Source organism: Stegostoma tigrinum, chromosome 14 (assembly GCF_030684315.1).
Source record: "Stegostoma tigrinum isolate sSteTig4 chromosome 14, sSteTig4.hap1, whole genome shotgun sequence".
Taxonomy (NCBI): Eukaryota; Metazoa; Chordata; class Chondrichthyes; order Orectolobiformes; family Stegostomatidae; genus Stegostoma; species Stegostoma tigrinum.
Genome location: NC_081367.1, coordinates 44,484,838 through 44,505,032, shown reverse-complemented (window position 1 = coordinate 44,505,032; position 20,195 = coordinate 44,484,838). Strand labels below are relative to the sequence as shown.

Sequence of the window (20,195 nt, the reverse complement as noted above, 5' to 3'; positions counted from 1 at the left end):
ATATACCACACTAGCAGATGTGCAGGTGAACATCTGTTTGATGTGGAAGGTGCTCTTACGGCCTGGGATGGAGGTGAGGGGGAAGGTGTAGGGGCAGGTGTAGCACTTCCTGCGGTTGCAGGGGAAAGTGCCGGGTGTGGTGGGGTTGGAGGAGAGCGTGGAGCGGACAAGACAGTCATGAAGACAGTGGTCCCTCCGGAAAGCTGATAAGGGTGGGGAGGGAAAAATGTCTTTGGTGGTGGGTCAGATTGTAGATGGCAGAAGTGTCGGAGGATGATGCGTTGTATCCGGAGGTTGGTGGGGTGGTACGTGAGGACGAGGGGATTCTGTTTCGGTTATTATTGCGGGAAGGGGGTGTAAATGCGAGAGACATGGTTGACGGCGTTTTCAACCACTGTGAAGGGGAAGTTGCAGTCCTTGAAAAACGAGGACATCTGGGATGTCTAGGAGTGAGTAAATAAGTGAGCTGTGTTAGCCATTTGTACAGGCGTCCCAGGCTGAGATATTAACTAAAGAAATAACATTGAACGAATGCTGATTTTTGCTGGAAAGTAACAATGCAAGCTTTACCAAGTGAACAAGGAACTTTAAGAGGGGAAAGGATGACCCTTCACTGAGGTTTGTCTACCTATAAGCTTGTTGTTGAGGGCAAGAAGGTTGAATCTTTATTTCTGATATTTGTAACAAAGCTGTTTCAACTAGGTCTTATATTGTAAAAAAAATAGTCTGGGTTTTCCGTTTGTCCGTATTAAACTTTGATATTCTTTAGTTATAGGTACATTGGCAGCATCTTGTCGATGTTCTATGACTGACATCACAGTAAGCAAATAAAACATATTTGTTGCTATCAGAGATAACCAAGTATGAAGCTGGATGAACACAGCAGGCCAAGCAGCGTCTCAGGAGCACAAAAGCTGACGTTGAAGGGTCTAGGCCCGAAACGTCAGCTTTTGAGCTCCTGAGATGCTGCTTGGCCTGCTGTATTCAACCAGCTTCACACTTGGTTATCTTCGATTCTCCCATTATCTTTGTTGCTATCAGGTCTGGTTTCATTCTGAGATCTGACTTCTCCAGCAATACCACCAATTGGGAACATAACAACGAAAATAACTCAGGAGGTTGGGCGCTGATGGCCCAAGGTGCCCAAAGAGGAAACAACCCCAAGAGCAGGAACAGGGCTGTGAGGTGCATATGTGACATGTGCCTACTCTGACCCAGGGAAAATCACAGTGACGGCTACTCAATGATTTCAGTTGGACCATGGGTGAGCAGGCCATCGATTGTTCCCCCAGCCAAGGGGAACATACCCAGTGGAATGGGTAGGTGACATGCACAGCAAAACTCAAGTTTATACCATATTTGCCTGCTAACTCATCACCCAGGGGCATGGGATAGTAACTGAGCAGCAGGCAAGTCTTTTGGGATTACGGTTTCAGGAAAAGTGTTTAGCTCATAATTGTACTATTAATGCCAAGGTACACTTGATGCTGTTGGTGATCAGATTGTAACTGAAGTTGATTTGGCTGATATTCATACATTAGATCTCTAGCAGTGGTTACTGGAAAGCCATCAAGGATAGAACAATGGTTAATGTTCAACAGCCTAACCAACACAGCGGACTGAGACCATACAGTAACCAATCATTATTTGATCTGACATCACTCATAACAAAGATCAAACCTGGGCCTATCTAGCCTTTAGGAATGCAATGCCTTATCAAGTAAGCTGACAAAACCATGCATTTTTTCTAAGGAAATATCATTCCTAAGTAGGATTCCTACGTCTATATTTCATAAATATTGCATTTGTCCTAAATGTTGAATTTATTTTAACTTAAGGGCAGCAGCTAATAAACAGAACAGTTTTTGGCGATGAGTTAGTTACATAGCCATTTTGTGGGATTTAGTTCATAGTCAGGGATATGCCAATATGAATGCATTGTTCAAAGTACAAGGCTAGGTCAAAATCCTTGAACTTCCTCCCTAACTGCTCTATGGGTGTACCTGCACCAAGCAGATTACATTGCTTCAAGAAGGCAGCTCACCACCACCACCACAAGGGAATTAGAGATGGGCAATTAATGCTGGCCCAGCCAACAAAGTTTACATGCCTGAATGAATAAAAATATGAGTTCTGAAGAGAAATAAATAAATTATCAATGTCAAGACAAGTTGTATGTTGGCTAAAGGCTGCAGTCAAGGTAAGGTAGACCCCAATGGTGACAAAGGGAATGGGGAAAGTGCAGGATTATTTTTTAAAAGGATAAAATAAATGGTTAAGTAGGATGCTTTGCAATTTTTAGACTGATGGAAAGGTTTTGGAAAACTGAAAATAATTACTTTTCAGGAATATTTAGCCTTAATAGCATTAGCAGAAACTCACCTCCTACATGTTGGATAAAAATGGAATAGTAAAATTGTTAGAACTGTGAACACATGCTGAAGGGGGATAATGTGGACAAGGGAGAGGACTGAATGTTACATTAAAAGACTAGGTGGGCTTTCCCCACACTTTTGTAAAATACAGTCTGATGACATTGGGCAAGCAATTCATTGTCATCACATCAGCCTCTAACATTACAGAAGGTTAGTGAGTGCCAAATCTGGAGGCGCACCAGCCATTTTGAAACAAAAAAATAATGTTTGACTTTGTGACTCAATAACAGGTTATCGGGCTACAATTTCTTTGGTTGTCAGGTAGAAAAATGCTTGGGCATGGTTTAATCTTCATATGAGGTGTTGGTAGGCTTTTGTGGTCCAGTGGTAGCATCCCTACATTTTAGCTATATGGCCCTGGTGCAAGTTCCACCAGCTCCATACATCTCTGAGCGGGTTGATTAGAGAAAAATCAATGAGGAGGAGACACAAGGATAGGGGATGAAGCTTGCAGACAGTATTAGCAAAGTCTGTTGAAGGTGGCAGCATTTGGTCATAATTAGACTTTATTTATTCATTATTTTTGCATTGCCATCATTACAGAAAGAGGGAGGGAGCAAGGGGCTTTCAATCTGGTGATAATGATCGACATGCAGTTCACTTCCAGTTATATTCTGCCTGCGCCCTGACCTAGGTGCCTAACTGAGTATGGAGAGCTTCCAGGCAGCATCATTGATCGTCAAAGACTCCATACACTAGTAGGAGTAAGCAGATCATACACTTCCCATTTTACTCTCCCCTCAGCAGAAACTATAAGGTCCAACCCAGAGGTAAAGGGAGATTCAATATCATTAAACATAAGAACCTAAGAAATAGGGGCAGGAGTAGGCCATTAAGCCTGCTCTGCCATTCAATAATATCATGGCTAATCTTTCTCGTAGACTTCACTCCATTTACCCGCCCACTCACCATTACTCTTAATTCATATACTGTTCAAAAATCAATCTTTGCCTTAAAAACATTCAACAAGGTAGCCCCAACTGCTTCACTGGGCAGGGAATGCCACAGATCCCAAACCCTATGGGAGAGGTTTCTCCTCAGTTCAGTCCCAAATCTGCTCCCCCTTGTTTTGAGGCTATGCCCCCTAGTTCCAGTAGGCCTCAATGGTTTTGTCAAAAAGGAAGCTTCAGCAAAATGTAACTCAACAATGCTCAGTTTGTATTCTGTCAAGAACATTTGACCCCAGGGCTCACAACAGCTTCTGTCTGAATGTAATTCCAATATTCCATTACAAGGGCGAGTTTAGGTTTTGACCAAGAGAAAACAATTAATTAACACAATGTTGACATTTCACACTAGCCTAACATTCATCAAGTTTCACCATCCATATAAAGCGGACATCTTTTTGAAAGACCACCAAAATTCATTGCTTCCACAAAGTTCATCCTCAGAATTTCAGTCTTGATGATTCTTGGTAAATACTCAAACACAAAAATCAAGATCCATGGCACTAAATGTTAACTTAATCCACGCCCGTTTGTTATGAAACATTAATTCTGAAGCTTTACATGCCTGCGTGTATCCAATCCCTTTAAACAGACGTAATTGGAAAGATTACTCACTCAAGATGTCCCCAACCAAGCTCAGGAAGGTATGGAAGTTTCTTGATGCGAATAATGCTGTCATAGACAGAGGGCTGCAGACTTTGGGAAACGGCATTGGCTAGAATGACTGCTATCATCACAGGAAGGATGTGGGAGATCTGGCCTGTCAGCTCAAAAACAATCACGGAGGTGGAAATCGTGTGAGTCACTGCACCTGCCAGCGCTGCAGCCCCTGCAGAGAAAACCAAGGAATGAAGCAGCTGGCAGAAATGTCCCAACTCATGTTGGCATAAACTGTGCTTTATTTATTCTTCTCTGGCAGCCAAAAATAATTATGGCAGACAGAAAAAGCCTCACCTACAACAGCGTATCCACCTGGCACAATACGATAAATACTACCATCTGCATGGATACCATCAGGAAACCAGGCTGCCATGCTTTCTCCAACAAGGCGACCAAATGCAGCCCCTGAAAGAGAAGCCAATACAAAAAAAATGACGTGAGGGTAACAATCACTGCTCACTGACAGAAATGTGAGCAGAGTTGTTCAAATCAAATATCAAAGAAACAGTTGCCTGGTTATTGTGCTCACATTTTGAAAGTTTTCATTTTGCTGTTACACACTGCCATCATAACAAGACTTCCCACTTTGGTTAATCAGGATTCTGACCCAAAGCAGGTCATTTGGACCCTGTTGCTACTGATTAATTCTTACTTTCTTCAAAGAAATCTAACAACAAACTGTTTCACATTCAAACTTCTAGTGCTGGAAAATATTAAATCATTTTACCAAAACCACCTAGACCACTGGCAGTGTGATCAATCACATTGTTGAAAAGTAATGCAAAATCATTTTTTAAGAAGCTAACCCAGTTGAATGTATTTGGAAACCATTCTTGTGAATGCACTAATGTTCAACTAGAACAAACTTCTCCCAAGTTCTTCAACGTCCTGCTGTGTAGTGTATCTGGAAACTCTCTCAGAATGTATTCTCTCTTCAATTTTCCTCTGTTTCTTCTCTTGTTTATGAGCTATTGACTGGTTGTGTGCTTTTTCACTCATTTATTTTATGAGTTTGTGTCAACAATTAGTTTTACTTCGGTAATCATTAAAATTAAAAATGGCATTGATTAGTTCTGTACTACCTTGGTGCGAGTTCCACATCAAACACTTTCATGCTGTCATTTATAATCAAAGGCAACTGTTGACTATGATTCATGAAATTAAAATAATCAGACTGCAACTACAAACAGTAAGAATGAGAAAACAATTAAAGGTAATGAGAAATTATAAGGACAACAGTTTGTGAAAAAGGGTGGAAAAGCATCCCCAAATCATCACAGATGTGGGGTTATGGGATTAGCACTGAGAAAGTGAACATAGACAAACCTGAAACAGGTCAGATGAACCACGAAAGCAATGACATGAGAAGCAATTAAATCACTAATTCTAATACTAGTTCTGAGTATTGGGAAGCTGGATCAAACATACTATAGAAATGGTCTTAATCAAAATTGAACTGAACTGAGTTACAGATGAGCTTTTCAGAGTATTGTCAATATTAACTGAATGTAAAGGGAAGTGTGCATGGATGCTTGTTTGTAAATGTGTGTCTGTATCTGTGCAAAGTGTATGCACATTCACTGAATTTGAGAGAGAAATAGTACAAGATGACATTGAAGAGATCAGTTTCACAACTTTGATGTCACACTGGATGTGATGCATCTGGAATTTGCAAAATACAGTTGAAAAGGGTTGTTCATATGCATCCTGATGTTAGGATGAGATGGTCAGCACATCGCTATCGATTTCTCTTATTTTTATCATCTAAAAATTTGTAAATGCTGTAAGCTGGATATCTTTTGACTTCTAAATTTCCACTTATTTGTCTCAGACCTTTGTGGCATAATAACCTAAGAATTAGCACTGTTATACAATGGACTTTAGCTGTTTACTAAATTTTTTTTTAAAAAATCAAAATAATTCAAACAAATCTAAGAGATGCACTGAAGCAAAACCTTAATGTATGTAGAGATAACAAAACCATATGGAAACTGAATACAGGATAGAAGGAAGCACTGGGTGAAAATTCTTTTTGCGTGAATTACAACGCTTTCTCAAAGAGTGCGAATTGTCTCTTGTAAGTTAAAGCGTAAACAGATTTGGAAGATGTTTATATAAGTTTCTAGTTGTTAATTTTTTCTTTACTATTGAAGATAGTAAAAGTACAAACAGGACTAATTCAAGCTATCTGAACACATGTAATATCACTGCAATCTTGAAATGAAGCTCAGTATCACCAATGTAATGGTTTTAGCAGTGATAATCTAACTATCTGCAAGTTTTGCAATAAATATTTGACACTATTCCTACAAACAAGGAATATCTTTGAATGTAAATTAGGAAATATGGCTTACACAATAATTAATACGTAGAAGAAAACATAAACTAACAGTTTAGAGACACTGTGTTTAAATGTATAGGACTTAAGCAAAGAGCTAGAAAAATTGCTCATTTGATGTAGCCAGCATTTCACTGCCCATCTCTCATTGCCCTTGAGAAGGTGGTGGCAAGCTGCCTTCTTGAATTACTGCAGCCCATTTGCTATTGGTAGACCTATTACACCATTAAGGAGAAAACTCCAGCATTTCAGCCCAGTGACAGTGAAGGAACAGCGATATAGTGGCTTAGATGGGAACTTGCACATGGTGGTGTTCCCATGTATCTGCTGCTCGGTCCTTCCAGATGGAAGTTGCTGTGGGTTTGGAAAGTGCTGTTTAATGATCTTTGGTGAATTTCTGTAATGCAGTACACACTGCTGCTACTGAGTGGTGGTGGTGGAGAGGCTAATTGTTTGTGGAGATGGTGTTAATTACACTGGCTGCTTTGACCTAGATGGTGTCAAGTTTCTTGAGTGTTGTTGGAGCTCTATGCATCCAGGCAAAAGTGGGATGTATTCTATCACACTCCTGCCTTAGACTATAAGATACAGGAGCAGAATTACACCATTTGGCTACTGAGTCTGCTCCACATTCAATTATGACTGATATGTTTCTCAACTCCATTTTCCTGCCTTCTTCCTATAACCCAATCCTTGATTCCCTTACTAACCTGTGCCCTGTAGATGGTGAACAGGTTATAGGGAGTCAGGATGTGAGCTACTTGCTGCAGTACCCCATAGACCTGCTTTTGTAGCCATGTATTTATACGCTGTGTCCAGTACAGTTTCTGATCAATGGCAACCACTAGGATATTGATATTGGAGGAGTCAGTGATGCTAATGCCATTGAATGTCTAAGGATGATCATTAGAATACATCTTATTGAAGATGGTCATTGCCTGATATTTGCACAGCATGACTGTTACAATAAGGGTGTATGTAAATATTAGTGCATATTATACATCGTGTGCATTGTTAATTGGACATCTAGACTTAACAGAGTTAGCTGAAGCATGACTTGAAAAGCACTGACAAAACCAAGAGGGTATCTGAGACATTAGTGAACAATGGGACCATTTGCATTTCCCTTCATCCAGCAGATATATAGATTGAGGAATGACAAGATATGTGAATTCTATGTCAAGTTTAGAGATAAAAAGATAAATAAAGGTAGAGAAATAAATTTCAGATTAAAGAGAGACAAAGTAAGAAGTGAAAAATCCTAAAATTTGACACTTTTAAAACGTCCAGTGGTAATTTACTACTTGAGGAAATGAGACTCTACTCTTTTAGCTTGGTCACTTTGAGCCCTAATACATTCCAGTTGATAACTAATGTTGTTAAGAGCATTTGTTTTCTATTTTTTCTTTTATAGGATGTGCGTGGCACTGGAGAGGCCACTAGTTGTGGTGTCCAGCTCTCTTGTCCATGTTCTGTCCAAGGCTGAAATGGGGTGAAGTTGAGTGTCTGTAAACACAATACTGCTGAATAAGTACTACTGATAGCATTGTTAAAGACATCTCATATCACTGTTGTGATGATTGAGAGGAGACTGATGGGTGGTAATTGGCTGGTCTGGATTTCTACCGCTTTTTGTAGGCTGGATGTAACCAGGCAATCTTCCACATTATCAGGTAGATGTCAATTTTGCGGCTTTACAGGAACAGCTTGGCCTCAGCATGGGTTCTGGTGCACATCTTCAGTATTATTGGCAGAATACTGCCTAAGCCCACAGGCCTTTCGCCATCTATGCCTTCAGCTATTCACATGAAGTGAACTGTACTGCTGAAGACTGGTATTGCAATGCTAGTGACCGCAGGAAGAGACAAAGATAGATCATCTCCATGGCAGCTTTAGCTGAAGGAGAATCAAATACTTCAGCCTTGTCTTTCGTGCTCACCTCCCACATCATTGAGGGCTGGGATATTTATGAAACGTCAATGCCCTCTTCATTGTTTAATTAACCACTATCATTCAAGGCTGCATTTAGTCATACTGCAGATCTTAGTTCAGACTTTGGTTGCGGGATTGCTTAGCAATGTTCATCACATGTTTCCACTGTCTGACTGAAAGTAGTCACGTGTTATAACTTCACCAGATTGACACCTGGTATGTTCAGGTACACTTAGCGCTTCTCCTGTTATGTCCCTGCACTCTTCATTGGACCAGGGTGTTTCTCTGACTTACTGAGACCATAAGAATTAAGAACAGAAGGAATAAGCTGTTTGGCTCCTTGAGCCTGCTCTACCGTTCAATACGATCATTGCTGATCCAACATTCCTCACATCCACTTTCCTGCCATTTCCCAATAATCCTCAATTCCTCGACTGATCAAGAATCTATCTCAGCCTTAAACATCCGCAAGCACTCTGCCCCCACAACTCTGTGGCAGGGAGTTCCAAAAAACTCTCAACCGTCAGAGAAGAAGTTCCTCCTCATCCCAGTCTTAAATTGGCATTCTTTTATTCTGAAGCTGTGCCTTCTGGTGCTAGGCTTTCTCAACATCTTACCTTGTCAAGCCCCTTAAGAATCCTATACGTTTCAATGAGATCACCTCTCATTCTTCTAAACTCCAGTTGGTAGAGTCCCAACCTATTTAATCTTTGCTCATGAGAAAATCACTGCATACCAGGGATCATCCTTGTGAACCTTGTCTGAACTGCCTCCAATAGAATGGTATTGTTTCTTAAATGAGGGAATGAAAACTGCTCACGGTCCTCCAATTGACATCTTATCAGCACTTTGTACAATTGCAGTAAGGCTTCCACAGTCTTATACTCCAACCCCTTTGAAATAAGGGCCAATATTCCATTTGCTTTCCTGAGTACTTGTGCCATCTGTGAGCTGACTCTTGTATTACATGTACAAGTGCCCTGAAGTCCCTTTGTGTTGAAGCTTTCTGCAGTTTTACTTAAATAATACTGCTCTTTCGTTCTCCCTTCCAAAATTAACACTTTGCATTTTCCCACATTTTACTCCATTTGCCAACTTTTTGTCCGCTTACTCAACCTATAATTATCTCAGTAAACTGTTTGTATCTCTCTTGCAACCTGCCTTTTCATGTGTTTTTGTTATCTGCAAATTTGGCTACACTACATTCACTTCCTTCCTCGAAGTCAATAAGTATACTGTAAACAGTTGTGGACCCAGCACTGATCCTTGTGGAGCCCCATTGGACATGCTTGCCAATTGGAAAAAAATCTGCTTATTCCCACTCTCTGTTTCCTGTCCACTATCCTATTCTCTATCCATACCAATATATCACCTCCAATACCACAGCCTCTTTACCTTGTGACTTAACCTTTCGTCAGGTACCTTGCCAATGCCTTCTGGAAATCTAAACATAACATATGTACTGGCTCCCCTCTATCCATTCTGGCTAAGACATCCTCAAAAGCTCTAAGTCAGACACTAATTCCCTTTCAGGAAACCATGACGGCGCTACTTGATTGGATTATGATTTTCTAAATGTTCTAGTTTTACTTCCTTAATAATTGATTTCAATGTTTTTGTGACAATATGTTAGGTCAGCATTAAAGTTACCCACTTGGCAATGGTAGAGAGGTAATATGGTAGGTGTGAGGTGAAAGATTGTAGTTGAGTACTATTATGATGTGTCTCATGGATGCCCACTTTAAGCTATTAAATTTGGTCAAAAATCAATGAGCATGATAGTAGAGCCATACAAAAGAATGGAATGCATCTTCAATGAGAAGCTGGGGTTCATACACAGTGATGTCACTGCTAACTGATACTGTCACAGACTGAGGGATCTGTGACAGGTAGATTGGTGACAACAATGTCAAGTAGTTTTCTCCCTCTTGTGGATTCTTTCAATACTGGCTGTAAACCCAGACTTGCAACTTGTAGCACTTTAAGACTTGGCTAGCTTGGTCAGTAGTGGCACTAGTGAGGTTTTGTCGTTCATGTTTGACCTGATCCAATGACTTAACAATAAAGATTTAACTTTCTATCATGGGCGTAATGGATAATTAATATCCAAATGCATCAATTTCATAAAAATCACAGGACAGTCAATAGCAAAGTGCTGTTTTTGCAAAGCTGCAATAGCTGGCTAATTTGCAATATAGCAAGGGGTGTATCATTGACATGCTCTTATTTTTGCAAATTTGAACCTTTTCAAATAATTACACCCATTATACCAAATTACTGAGGAGGCCTCAAAATAATTGAAATATTATGATTTAATACTATTTTTAAAGCATTTTCCAAGCTCCACATTCACCCATTGTCAAGATTTGAATTTCAATTGGTGTCAGGTGAAAATAATCTATTTGAATATCTGTGCAGGAAAATCTAAGGGGCCTGATGGTGCAATGGTAATGATAGTGGTAGTGTCCCTAATGACATGTCACCAAAGATCCCCAGACAGCATCTTCCAAAGCATCAACCACTTCCATCTCGAAGGACAAGTACAGCAGATATAATGGAACATCTCCACCTGCAAGTTCTCCTCCACAAGCCACTCACCATCTGAACTTGGAAATATGACACTATTTCTTGGGGATAGAGATAATAGGAACTGCAGATGCTGGAGAATCCAAGATAATAAAATGTGAGGCTGGATGAACACAGCAGGCCAAGCAGCATCTCAGGAGCACAAAAGCTGACGTTTCAGGCCTAGACCATTCATCAGAGAGACACTATTTCTTCACTGTTGCTGGGTCAAAATTCTGGAATTCCCTCTCTTAAGGCATTGTGGGTCTACCTAAATGGATCGGAGAGGTTCAAGAGGCAGTTGACCACCTCGAATTGGAGTCTCTACAGTGTGGAAACAGGCTCTTTGGCCCAACAAGTCCACACCAGCCCTCAGAGCATCCCACTCAGAACCATGCCCCTATATCCGACCTGACCTGCACATCCCTGAATACTATGGGCAATTTAGCATGGCCAATCCACCTAGCCTGCACATCTTTGGACTGGGAGGAAACCGGAGCACCCAGAGGAAACCCACGCAGACACGGGGAGAATGTGCAAACTCCACACGGACAGTTGCCCGAGGGTGGAATTGAACCCAGGCCCCTGGTGCTGTGAGGCAGCAGTGCTAACCACTGAGCCACTGTGTGACCCTTCTCAAGGGCAACTAGGGATGGGTGATAAAGGCTGGCCCAGCCAGCGATACCCACATCCCATGAGAGAAAGTTTTTTTTAAAAGTGCAGATTCGGGTCCCATCTGCTCCAGAGGTATGTAATAGCATTCTGAAAAGATTAATTAGAATTTATTTTTAAATGCAAAGCAATCAGGATTCTTGAGGCACAGTTGTAGTGTCCCTGCCTCTGAACCAAGAAGCCTAGGTTCAAGTCCCACCTGCCCCAGAGCTGTGTAATAGCATCTCTGAACAGGTTGATACAAAAAATTTCTAGACAGGTAAACCTGTCTCTCACCAGCAGACACTGAGGAGTTGTCAATTCTCTATCTGCCTGTTAATCCTAACACAGAATCACAATTGAAATGTTTCTTTTTAGCAATGCCTTTAGTACAAACCTCAAAAGAAATAAACATAGGAGATAGGAAACATGGCCAAAAGCTTCTAAAGTTCATCACAACTATGACGGCTTTAAATGATCTGGATAACAGAAAAGCGAAAGGAACGATGGACGGTGACATCAACTGCAAGAAATATTTCTACCGTAATTATGGGATTGAATTATTGAGCTTTCAGGAGGATTAAATTTGATAAGTGTCGCATGGATCTAGGAAAGAAGAGTCATAACTTAGCAATGAATTAAATCCTTCTGAGAATACGACATCATTGGTAGATAAAGCCAATTCAATCAGTATTATTTATTTGGGTTTGTGAAATAAATAACAGCAGACGTTTTGGCTCACGAAATCTAAAGTTGTGTAGAAAAACTTAAGCAAGGTGGAGGATGTGGTTTCCTCCGACTGTCTAAAGATGTGCAGTCTAGGTGGATTGGCCATGCTAAAATTGCCCATAGTATTCAGGGATGTGCAGGTCAGGTCAGATATAGGGGGATGGTTCTGAGTAGGATGCTCTGAGGGCTGGTGTGGACTTGTTGGGCCAAAGGGCCTGTTTCCACACTGTAGAGAGTCCAATTCGAGGTGGTCAACTGCCTCTTGAACCTCTCCGATCCATTTAGGCAGACTCACAACGCCTTAAGAGAGGGAATTCCAGAATTTTGACCCAGCAACAGTGAAGAAATAGTGTCATATTTCCAAGTTCAGATGGTGAGTGGCTTGTGGAGGAGAACTTGCAGGTGGAGATGTTCCATTACATCTGCCGTACCTTTCCTTCCAGATGGAAGTGACATTGCTTTGAAAAGTATTTACGGCATTTTCACTGATCAATCCTCTCCCTCTTACTTTATCCATTAGCTGAAGAACAGAATTCAAAGTAGAGTGTCCACATTTTTTTGACAACTCAACATTTTTCTGTGATGTCCAAATGATCGACATGTCAGTCATTATACAAAGTGGATTTACTGAGACTTAATAACTGTCAAATGATCAGGAAAATTACACAAGGGCATATGTTCTAACTTTGTACTGTTGATGGGGAGTCTCAGCTGCAGAACGAGAATACAGCAACACTGAGGGTGCATAGCCTAGGATTTTATGTCCATTAAATTCAATAATTGTAAAGTTATAGGGAGTACAACTATGGTTTTCTAATAGAGAAAAGTAGGGTTCCCAGAGGGACAGATGAAGTAAAATATCACACTCAATCATGTGAAGAAGTTCATATTAGTATAGAAATTTCTTCAGCGAGAGAGCAGTGAGCCTATGAAATTCTCTTCAGAAATTAGCCAAGGCCAAAACATTGTACAATTTCAAGACAGAATTGGGTATACCACTTAGGGCTAAAGGGATCAAAAGATTTGGGGGGAAAAGTGGGAACAGGCTACTGAGCTGGATGGTCAGCCATGATCACACTGAATGGTAGAGCGGGCTCAAAGGGCCAAATGGCCTGCTCCTGCTCCTATGTTTCACTGAGTGAACATATTGCTGCCAAACATCTGCGCTTTGGTCAGTAAAAATGACACCAAGCCTCCAGTTGCCTGCCACTTCAACATCATGTTATTATGTCAACATTTCTGTCTCAGGTCTTTTACAATACTCCAGTGAGGTTTAACGCAAGCTACAGGAACACCACCATCTGCTTGTGGGCTTTATAGCCTTCAGAGTTCAACATTACATTTAACAATTTCAAAACATGATCTCCATCCTCTATACTTGCTAGCTCACTCCACAACCCTAGGTCCTGTTTTGTATGGGTTGCTCATTAACACCCAACCTGGCAAATCTCTCCCTCTTGGTTTGTCAGCAACTTCAGTTGGTATATCCCTCTTTCCTCTCTCTCTAAGCACTGTATCCATGTACTCTATTCATCGAACTGCTGCTGTGCCCACCCACCCCAGACCGGCCCTCCCCAACCACCACCACCACCTCCTCTGCCCATGCCACCCCATCATCAGCTCATTCCCAGCTATTTTCAGTACTGATGTAGGGTCACTGGATTGGAAACAGTGACGCTTCTTTATTTGCTCTCTACAGATGCTGTCAAACTAACTGAGTTTCTCCAGCACTTTCTGCTTTTGTTGTAGCATGTTAGGTCTTCCAGTCATCTGAGAATCAATGACAGTTTCAAGAAGAATAAAAGAATGTCCCTTCGGTGTGGTTACTCCACTGCTGACAGAAGCTAATGGGATTATGAGTATTAGAAGCCTTGTTGCTCAAACAATTCTTAAAACCATGGTCGGATCCAGGACAAAGCAAACCCTTGACTGGTAAAATCAACCACCTACAACATTCACTTACTTCACCACTGAGATAGTAGCAGCAGTAAGTACTGACCTCGACAGGCATATTCACATGCTACAAACTAATAATTTTTTTTAAAAAATCAAACATCCTGTCAGATGTCTGATGCCAACACAATGCAAATTAGAACATGGAAATGCAAATCAGTTTTGACTGCTGAAAAAATATCTTGTCTATGTTTATGAGTGCACAGCATTTCATCCAATATATTTAGAGATTCAATAGGATCACTTTGTTAGCAATCAAGAAACTACTTGAAAATTATATATAAAGTACATACAAGCAGTTAGTAAAGTGGTATGAAATAGTGTGAAACTGAACAGCCTAGCCACCTGCATACCTTCCTCTCTAAGGTTGGTCCCTGAAGATCTCCTGCTTGGCCCCTCCAGAATTATGCCATCTCTCTCTCTCTCTCTCTCTCTTTAAAAACTTCCTTACAATAGGTGGGGCTGCCTTTAAGAAGAGCAAGCTGTCTGTGAACACTGTTTTGACAATGTTGAGAAGTCAGCAGCATATACCCCATTTGAACCAACAGTACTATCCAGTAAATGAGCAGACAGCACGAAATTTGCCAGTTCTCTACCTGCATGGCAATGGGCACAAGCAGATTGTGATTTGCAATTCTCTGCCAAACTAAACTGTAACCCAGAGATAGAAGGAACTGCAGATGCTGGAGAATCCAAGGTAACAAAGTGCAGAGCTGGATGAACACAGCAGGCCAAGCAGCATCTTAGGAGCACAAAAGCTGACGTTTCGGGCCTGGACCCTTCATCAGAAATTTTTATGATGGAGGGTCTAGGCCCAAAACTTCAACTTTTGTGCTCCTAAGACGCTGCTTGGCCTGCTGTGTTCATCCAGCTCCGCACTTTGTTATCTAAAATTGTAACCCATATCTGGGAGCTTTTAACTGGTGGAATACGTTTATTATCAATTTCATTAAAGTTTAAAAAAAAGAGTTACTAATTGAAATGGATCATTTTCACGACCAGCAAAAATTAGAGGGCGTATACTTTTATCTCAACCACAGTACAATCATGTTCAATTCATGCCCCTTTGCTCTCCATTTAAAATTTAATATTCCAGCTTATAACATCTATACCATACAAATACTGTGGAGCCTGAGGTGCAGAAGTGGTAAAGATAATGAATTAGAAATGATCACTTGTGACATTTGATCTATAGATCTAGGTTATAAAGAGACAATCGCAATGGATTAAAAAGTCATATGTGCATGTGTGAATGTGAACAAAATATTTCTCAAGTGATGAACAAATTTGCTTTTACAGTGTGTTTCTGCAACTGTGCTTCTGTTGAAGCCTTTATTTAGGTTTCATAAGTAAGAAGCTTCAAAGTTAATTTAAATTGCTAATTGCTAATTTCAGATACTGTATTTGGATGTTCTTCAGTTTCTACTTGGCACTAAAACTTAAAGAATTTAAAGCGACAAACACCACAAAAATATACATTTGGAGAAAAGAATTGACCAGTTAGAGTTCTGAACTGCCATAATCCTCAAGAAAATTAGAAAGGTGCTATAAAATAAAATTCAGGTATATGAAAAACATTGTTATTTACAAAGTTGACAGAGAATATAACATTGAGACCATAAGAAATAGAAACAGAAGTAGGCCATTTCACGTGTCGATCATGGCTGTTCCAACATTCCTCATGCCCACTTTCCTGCGTTTTCCCCTCAATTCCGCTACAGATCAAGACTTTATCCATCTCTGCCTTAAATATGCACAAGGACTTTGCCTCAAAAGCTGTCTGTGGCGAGGAATTCCAAAGAAACTCAACCCTCTGAGAGTAGGAATTCCTCTTCATTTCAGTCTTAAGTTGGCATGACTTTATTCTGGTCCTACACTCTCCCATGAGGGGAGATATCCTCTCAGCATTTAACTCTGTCAAGATATCTTTCCGTAAATAAGGGGACCAAAACTGCTCACAGCATTTCAGATGTGGTCTCGCCAGCACCTTGTACAATTGCAGTCTGACTTCTTTACTCTTATACTGTAAATCCCTTGAAATAACGACCAACATTCCACCAGCCTTCTTGATCATCTGCTGGACCTGTGTACTCGCTTTCTATGATTCATGTACAAGTCCTGTTGTATTGCAGCTTTCAGCAACTTTTCTATAATACTGTTCTTTTCTTTTTCCTTTGAAAACGAACATCATATTTTCCCACGTTACATATAACAGTTTCTCTCTCTTTACCATCCAGCCTGTACGATCTTAACTTCATTTGTCAGGCATGGAGGGCTCAACTGTCCACAAATATGGGAGTGTAATTTAAATGAAAAAAGATTGCCAACTGATTACAACATTCAGGCGTGCACACTATTTTAACTGTGCATGGATTCATTGGCGACAAACAAAAGCAAGCAAATATGGCTTAACAGAAGGGGAAAATTGGGCAGTGTGTAATGTTCTGAAATTGGCCAGTTTATACTCCTGCTAATGTAAAACATTCTGCCATTGGAATAAACTGTTGCCCGGGGTGTTGTGGTTAAAGGGCTTAGTCATATTCCAGAGGCAGTTGGATGTTGTACAGAAATCTGTCAGGCCAGTTTAATCAATATCACACAAATTTTCTTCACTGTGTGATCACACTGGATTAATTCAATCCAATCAGTCAGGTTCTATACTTGGTCATGTTCCAGTTTAACAAAGACAAGTTCAGTCCAGTGTCCTTAACTGATTTGAGTTCAACTTTTTACAGGTTATTTTATGAACTTTGTGAACACGATCCAAAATTCAGCAGAAAGGTCAATGGATGAAAACTGCATGGAGACCACACACTTCCGCATGCAATCTTGCTTAAACCTATATTAATGAACACTGTTTTATAAAATCATTCCACATTTGTTCTGAGAAATTTATCCATGACATCTGTGTCCAAGATTCATTTTACTATACATAAGTAGGTGTTTCAAGGCTCATTACTAAAACTTAAATCAGAATCATATTACAGTGTCACACCTATACAGAGAACATTGATGAAAAACAGCCAAGAAGACAGCTACACTGGAGTGTGTGTTTCTGACATACAAGAACATCAGTATTTGAGGTTTGAGTTAGATGTAAAGTGAAATGCTACAAATGAGCACCAGAAGCCTCAGCAGCAAGAAAAAAAATCATTAAATTGTAGCTTATGTGTGTCTATAGTGATGGATATTGATTTTAGCAATTATAAAGAAAGGAATCTGATAACATTTCAGCTGTTCTCTGAACACAGTTCTATTTTAACTAAATGTGAAGTGGAAGCTAATTGTAGAACCACGTAGGTTAAAGGTCAATGTAACTGTGCGGGAAGCACTTGGAATGGTACATTAGGCATTTATCACAGGATGTGTCCAAAGACTTTTTTTAAACAAAGGGATAATTTTTATGTCACTGATGCCTTGCTTGTGCTTAAAAATAAGGCGAGAAGCATACTGACTCACCCATGTTGACATCTATCTTGAATTTCAGGTGAAATTGCATCTTGGTGGCTGAATCACCAATTGGAAAGAGCTGGGAGCCGAATAAACATATGCAAATATCGGTCCGGTGATGCACTTCATTACCATTTACGTGTCTGTCTGTTGACTACTGACAGTTGTCACTTCCACCCACTAACTAACAAGTCAGCAGGAGGCCACTTCTAGTGATAAATGAGCTGATCCTCAGCTGTCAAATTAAGCGGAATGGGACATATGAAGACAAAGTCCTGATAAGTACATATGGACTTCGCAGCTCAAGATGTCTCAAACATGCATCATAGATATGTTGGTTTTTGTACATGTTGCCAATCTCTGCACAGTCTGCTTTTTTTTTAAAATCCTAACTATGAACGCAGCTACTCCATTCAGCTGCAAAACTGGTTTCCCTACCCAGTTACCCAGCTCCAAATGTATGAATTTCCGATGGGGTTACAGTTTTCTGCTGGGAGCTTAATGATTAAATCTTTATACATTATGCCCAAGATAAACCAGATTGAAAAAAGCTCTCGTGGCATAGTGTGGTGGCATCCAATCCCTGAGCCAGGAGGCCTGGGTTCAAATTCCACCTCTTCTGATGTGTTTAATAACATCTCTGAATAGGTTGATTATAAAAAACTGATTATAAAACTGATTAATCAAACTCATTGCTCACACTAATCTGATGAACAGTTGGCACAGTTATGTGCACACACCAAAATCACCCAAACTGGTTTCTTCATCAGTGCATCTCTATGAGATATGTTGAGAAGTTGGCGTTTGTAAATTTGTTCATGTTGTATGAGTATTGCACACAAGGCTAATTCCTAGTTGCCCTTGGGGATATATTGCTGAGCCACTCGCTTCAAATTCTGGAACACGTGCTATGTAGTAGTGTTGGAATTTCAGGTTTTGAACTCAGCAACCATGGTGATATAGTTCCAGATCAAACTTATTTGCAGGTTGGAGGGGAACAAGCAGGTTTACGTCTACATTGCTCCCTCCTTTGGGGTGAGCAAGAACTATAGATGCTGAAGTCAGAGGTAACACAGTGTGGAGCTGGAGGAACACAGCAGGCCAGGCAGTATGAGAGGAGCAGGAAAGTTGATGTTTTGGGTCAGGACCCTTTCTGAAGAAGGGTCCCAATCTGAAACGTCAACTTTCCTGCTCCTCTGATGTTGTCTGGCCTGCTGTGTTCCTCCAGCTTCACACTGTGTTATCTCTTCCTCTTGCCTTTGTCCTTTTAGCTGGTAGAAGTTGCTAGTTCAAAATGTGCTGCCAAAGATATCTCAGTGAGTCACTGTAATGCAATTTGTAGATGTGCACACACTACTGCCACTGGGTGCTGGTGATGGAAGGAATGAATATTTAAAGTCATGGATGGGATGCTAGTCAAGTAGATTACTTTGTGCTAGATGGTGTCAAGCTTCGTGAGTGTTGTTGAAATAGCACTCATTCAGGCCAAGTAGTATCAGGGAGGTGACTAGATTCCCTTGTTGGAGATGTCTATTTCCGAATGCTTACTTGTGACTTCTCAGACCAAGCCCAAGTATTATCCAGATTTTGCTGCATGTGGATGAGGAATACTTTGGAGGAAATGAAAACTGTGCTGAACATTGACGATTGCACAATGACAACTCCATTTCAGACCTTTTGATGGAGGGAAGATCATTGATGAAGCAGCTGAAATTGGTTGGGTTTGGACATTGCCTTGATGGATCTCCTGCTCAAGATGTTCTGAAGCTGAGGTGGCTGGCCTCAAATAACCCCAGCTATCTAGGTTTGTACTGCATCTGTCTTCAACTAATAGAAGGTTTTCCTCAACTTCCCATTAAGGTACTGGGCATTACATAAACCGGCATATGCTCAACTTGAAACGTGCATGTTTCTTGCTGATCAATTTTACTTTGTTTGTTCTCAGACAGTTATGTATGTTTCCCCACAATCTACTGTGCATTAGCATTTCGATACAAAGATACAGCTGTGAAATTATCACCCCGAAGTCGGGATCTCTGGCTTAAATCAGCACCACCACTGGCCCAGCTCATAGCTGTATGGTATAGATGTTGAAATGAATGAAGTGCAGAGCTTCACAGAGATGGTCATTAGTGGATTTTTTGTTTAGATAACAAATAAATCCTTTCTTTCTTCTGAAATCAAAGTCGACTACTCCTCAACAAAGAAAGGTAAAATAAATTTGAAATGCTGAAAAGGTCAGACATGCAATAAAAGGCACTTAACATCATTTTTATTTGATAAAATAATGGCAATAGGTAACAGCCCCAGAGTCAACTTAAATAAGTTAAAATGTAGCATCATGTTGCTTGTTAATCATAACAGGGATGTTGCTTCAATGATGGTCTGAATTCCCAAATGTAATGCAAAGAGATAATTAGATAAAAAGCCGTGGAATGGTGAATGGTGAATGTGATCAAAGAGGATGTTGCACACAATTTATCTCAGTTAAAGAAAGGCCAAGTGGAAACATGACTAACATAAAGGATGTTCCAA

The 20,195-nt window shown here is 40.5% G+C and overlaps 1 protein-coding gene across 4 annotated transcripts in view; it reads right to left on the bottom strand.

Annotated features, from left to right (window-relative positions):
- Window positions 1–20,195, bottom strand: part of clcn2c (chloride channel 2c) — a 565,311-nt gene that overhangs the window by 113,868 nt on the left and 431,248 nt on the right. For all 4 annotated transcript variants that reach the window (XM_048542200.2, XM_048542201.2, XM_048542202.2 and 1 more), the window contains 2 exons: window positions 4,337–4,447; window positions 3,998–4,211 (listed from right to left, as the gene is read on the bottom strand). In XM_048542200.2, coding sequence (XP_048398157.1) covers window positions 3,998–4,211; window positions 4,337–4,447 — 325 coding nt within the window. The remainder of the gene's footprint in view (window positions 1–3,997; window positions 4,212–4,336; window positions 4,448–20,195) is intronic.